Source organism: Alligator sinensis, unplaced genomic scaffold, assembly GCF_000455745.1.
Source record: "Alligator sinensis unplaced genomic scaffold, ASM45574v1 scaffold107_3, whole genome shotgun sequence".
In the NCBI taxonomy this organism is placed as follows: Eukaryota; Metazoa; Chordata; order Crocodylia; family Alligatoridae; genus Alligator; species Alligator sinensis.
The window spans coordinates 949,883-954,003 of record NW_005842578.1 but is presented as its reverse complement, the minus strand read 5'-3'; the positions used below and the strand labels follow the sequence as shown (position 1 = coordinate 954,003).

The following is a 4,121-nucleotide window of genomic DNA, read 5'->3' as shown; positions in this document are numbered from 1 at the left end:
TCTTTCCCCCCCCCCAACCCCCTTATCTGACTGGGGTCTGCCATCCCTGTGGGGTCCATAGGCCTTCCCCACCTAGAGACCCCTCCCCTACCCTGTAAGTTTCCTGCCCAGAGAGCCTATCACCCCCCTGTCCTAGGCTGTGCACATGGGCCCAGCCCCCTCCCCCAGGACAGCCCCTGGCCGCTAGGGGGTAGAACCTGGGCTGGACAGTGACAGATGTCGCTTGGTCCAGAGCAGCTCCCCCAGGCGCCTCTGCCCCAGGCTAGCAGAGGGGGCTGTGGTCTGGGCCAGGCCTAGCTCCAGCCCAACAGGCACAGGCCACTTGTTAAGCCCCCAAGGCTGGCAGGTTTGGGGGTGCACTGGCCCCCCATGCCCTTTGCCCTCAGCCTGAAGGCAGGGCGAGGGCACTGGTCTGGGGGGGGCAGGTGCCCCAGGGGCCTGGGGGCAGCAGCTCTGCCGTGGGGGATCTCTGGCACGGCACTAGGAGTCACAGCAACAGTCTGTGCTAGCACACGACTGGGGATGGCGCAGGGCCAACGCTTCCCCAGGCTGCCCTTGGGGTCCATGTCCCACCTTCTGGGGCATCCATCACCACTGGGGGGTAATGAAGAATCCAGACATGAGGCAGTCCCTGGGATGGGGAGACAGGGGTCACCTGTAACACCCAGAGGGGGGTGTACAGGGCAGGGCCCAGGTGACCGGGGGTCCAGCAGAGCCTCTGGCAAGGTTCAGCCCCCTCAGGCAGATGTCTTAGGGTGGACACAGCCTGGCCCCCCCCTCCCCCCCACCTGCATGCTGCCACTCCAGCAGTACAGAGCTCAGCCCAGGACATGCAGGGCCTGAGATGCCTCACAGGATGTACCAGGGCCTGGTGCCGCCTGCCACTCACCTGTGCAGGTGCCTGCCGAGGTTTCCACATCGCCAGGGCCCTGGGCAGCAACCACCACAGGCTCCTCTCCATGCTCCAGGCAGGCTACAACATGGGGCTTGAGGACAGGGACCCCTGCAGAGAGGGAAATACAAGAGGGTGGGGAGGGAGAGCCCAGGTGGCCATGGCCCTTCAGCTCTGCCCTGCCCTTGCCCCAGCCCTGTGTGGAGGGGACAGAGCAGAGCCCGGGGAGAGTGATGGAGTCAGTCACTGAGGCCTATGTTATTCTTGTAGACACCATCCACCCCACTCCAGAGCAGCCCCAGCCCCTGCTTCTGCCCTGCTCAGCTTGCTGCGGGCTGCAGGAACACTGGGGGTGAGAAGAGCCAGGACCCCTTGCTCACAGGGATGTGGTGCAGCAGGAAGCAGGACCTCACCCACTGCTCAGCAGGGGCTAGCGCCATGGGCTGCTCAGGGGAGAAGGGGATGCGGAGGCCAGACTGAGTCCCCCATGGCTGCTCCTGAGGGCCCCAGAAAGACAGCACCTATCCCAATCCCCTGTTGACCTCTCTGGGAATCCAGCCCTGATGCAGGGCACTGTGCACTGGATCTCATATGCTGAGCCATTGAGTCTCCCGCCCCAACCCCCACGCAGGGATCCCAAGACTTTCTAGACATGAACCGGCCTTGCCTAAAGATGCTAGTGCCCGAGACATGCCTGGAGACCCCAGACTGGCCAGCAACTCTCATCCCTGCCCTGAGGCTGGGCTTGCCCCTTACCCAGGGAGGCCAGGTTCTGGTAGGTCTCCAGGGTGGTCTCCCTGTACAGCATGCGCTGGCTCTCATCCAACAGGGCCCACTCAGCTGTTGCGAATACCACGGCAACCTCTGCAAACATCACCGGCACCTGCAACGACACCAGATCCTGTTCTGCAACGCCTGTGCTTGGGGTGTCCAAATGGGGCGTCCACACATGGGGGGCAAGGGCCAGGGTGGCAGGAAGGGGCTGGTGGGAAACATGAGGGGGAAGGGGCATGAATGTTACTGGAGGCAGCGATGGGCTGACCTGCCCCTGCCCCTTGGTGGGTAGCTCATACCAGGGCCAGGAGGGCTCCAGGCCCAGCAACACCACAGCCCTGGGGTTGGGTGACCTAGAGGGCTCTGGGACTGAGCTTGCTGAGGGAGAGCATGTAGCCTACATGCTCTGGAGGATGTCCCACATTCCCATCCCCTCTGCCCCCTCACGAAGTCAGGGCACTCCTCTGGCAGTGGGTTTGGTTTTTGTGATGTGGGAGCCAATGTGTAGGGGCAGGAGGGGCACCAGCCCCTGGAAGCTTCTCTGTGACCCCAGGGGGAAGCCTGGCACCACTGCAGGGGCAACTCTGTTCCACCCGCACCCCCTGCTGCACCCCTCTACCCTCAGAGTTGGGCCTGGGTCCAGGAGCATGGCGCTGGCTCACCCTCCGGCAGTGCCGTAGAAGCTGGGTGCCATGCTGGAAAGCCTTCGCACAGCCAGGGCAGTGGAAGGGACCACTGGCAGTATGTAGGAGGTGGTGGGCAATGAGGTGGGAGGCCTGGCGAAAGCAGCACCCACAGTCTGGGTAGGCATGGGGCTTCTCGCCCATGTGCAGGTGGCAGTGGGTGGCCAGCGAGGAGCTGTGGCGGAAGTTGCGCCCACACACTGGGCAGGCATGGGCCTTCTGGCCCGTGTGGATCCACTGGTGGGTGGTGAAGGCCAAGTGCCTGGCGAAGCAGCGCCCGCAGTGAGGGCAGCTGTAAGGGCGTTCACCTGTGTGCCGGCGCCAGTGGGCGATGAGGTGGGAGCTCTGCCGGAAGCAGTGGCCGCAGTCTGGGCAAGTGTGGGGCTTCTCCCCCTGGTGCAGGCGCCGGTGTGTGGACAGGGATGAGCCGTGGCGGAACTGACGCCCGCAGTCCGGGCAGACATGGGGCTTCTCGCCCGTGTGCAGGCGCTGGTGTGTGGCCAGGTGCGAGCCATGGCGGAAGCAACGCCCGTAGTCCGGGCACGCATAGGGCTTCTCCCCTGCGTGCAGGCGCCGGTGGGTGCAAAGGGACGAGCTGTGCTTGAAGCACTTCTGGCACTGGGGGCAGTGATGCCATGCTTTCCCTTTGGGGGCTGCCCATCCTCTGGGCCCAACCGTCTTCTCCGTCCTGGCCCTGCCAGCCCTGTAGACCCCACTCTGGCCTGTACGAGAAGAGGATGGTGACGTGCTTACTCCCCAGCAGGACAGAGCATGAGCTGCCATGCCCCAGGTCTGTCCTGCCCAGTGTTGGCAACAGGGAGGGGAGGCTAGAAGGGGAAGGGAGTGGGTCTGGGCAGGGTTTCCCCGGCCCTCTCTCCCCTGCAGCCTCCAGCACTGAAGGTCCAGGATGTTCTGGCTCAGAGGCCTCTCACTCCCCCTCAATAGCTCCTGATGCCCCTTTCCTTTGAGAAGAGGCCCAGTCCCTTTCTGGAGCTGGCTGAATCCCCCTTTCATCCTGTGCTGGGTGAGAAAGATTATTAGCATCTTGTAAACCGCTCTCCTATCCCCCCTCCAGCATCTCCTTTCTCACTTGACCAGGCCTGGCCTCCTTAGTCTCTTCCCCTTCAGAAGCCCCTCCACACGGCTTCTCATGAGGGAAGGCTTGGCCCCAGGAAGCCTGCAGCTCCTGTTACTTGCAGAGGAAGAACGGGCAAGCAGTGCCCCGGCAGACCAGGGGGAAGCTGTAGATGGGCAGCCAGAGCCAGGCCCGGTGAGTGGCTGCATAGCACTCAGACAGTGGTGGAGGAGCTGCATGGGCAGCCCTGGGAGCAGTCTTGTGGCACCTGCAGACAGCCTGGGGCATCACCTGCGCAGAAGGGGCAGGGCTCGGGGGCATATAAGCCAGGCCAAGAGCCCAGCACCCGGCCATGCCTGGCACAGCCCATAACCCCGAAATGCCGGTGGCGGAGTGCGGGCATCGCTGCGCCTGGAGCGCCCCGACCAGAGCTCTTCCAGCCTCTCCACGAGCACCTCAGGGTGCAGTGCCCCCTCCCGGGCGCCTCTCCGCGCCGCCGGCTCTGGCAGGGAAGCAGCGCTGGAGCCGCCAAGCCCGCTCCCAGCCCGGACCTGTCGGGGAGAAGAGTCCTGCGGCACCCCCAACCCGCCAGCCCGGGCCCGCGCCCTGCCCCGGAAAACTCCCTGCAGCGCTCGGCCCGCGGCTCCCGGCGAGGGGCTCTGGCGGGGGCCGCGGCAGCCGCCCCGTTATTGCCCCC

At 64.8% G+C, this 4,121-nt stretch overlaps 1 protein-coding gene across 1 annotated transcript; it reads right to left on the bottom strand.

The window, feature by feature from the left end:
- Positions 1 to 11: 11 nt before the first annotated feature.
- Positions 12 to 4,102, bottom strand: LOC102379955 (zinc finger protein 566-like). The gene is given in 6 exon segments (XM_014524157.2): positions 12 to 420; positions 423 to 631; positions 890 to 1,003; positions 1,649 to 1,775; positions 2,329 to 3,071; positions 3,716 to 4,102. Coding segments are annotated over 6 exon segments (1,542 nt in total). The 5' UTR covers positions 3,828 to 4,102; the 3' UTR covers positions 12 to 183.
- Positions 4,103 to 4,121: the final 19 nt, after the last annotated feature.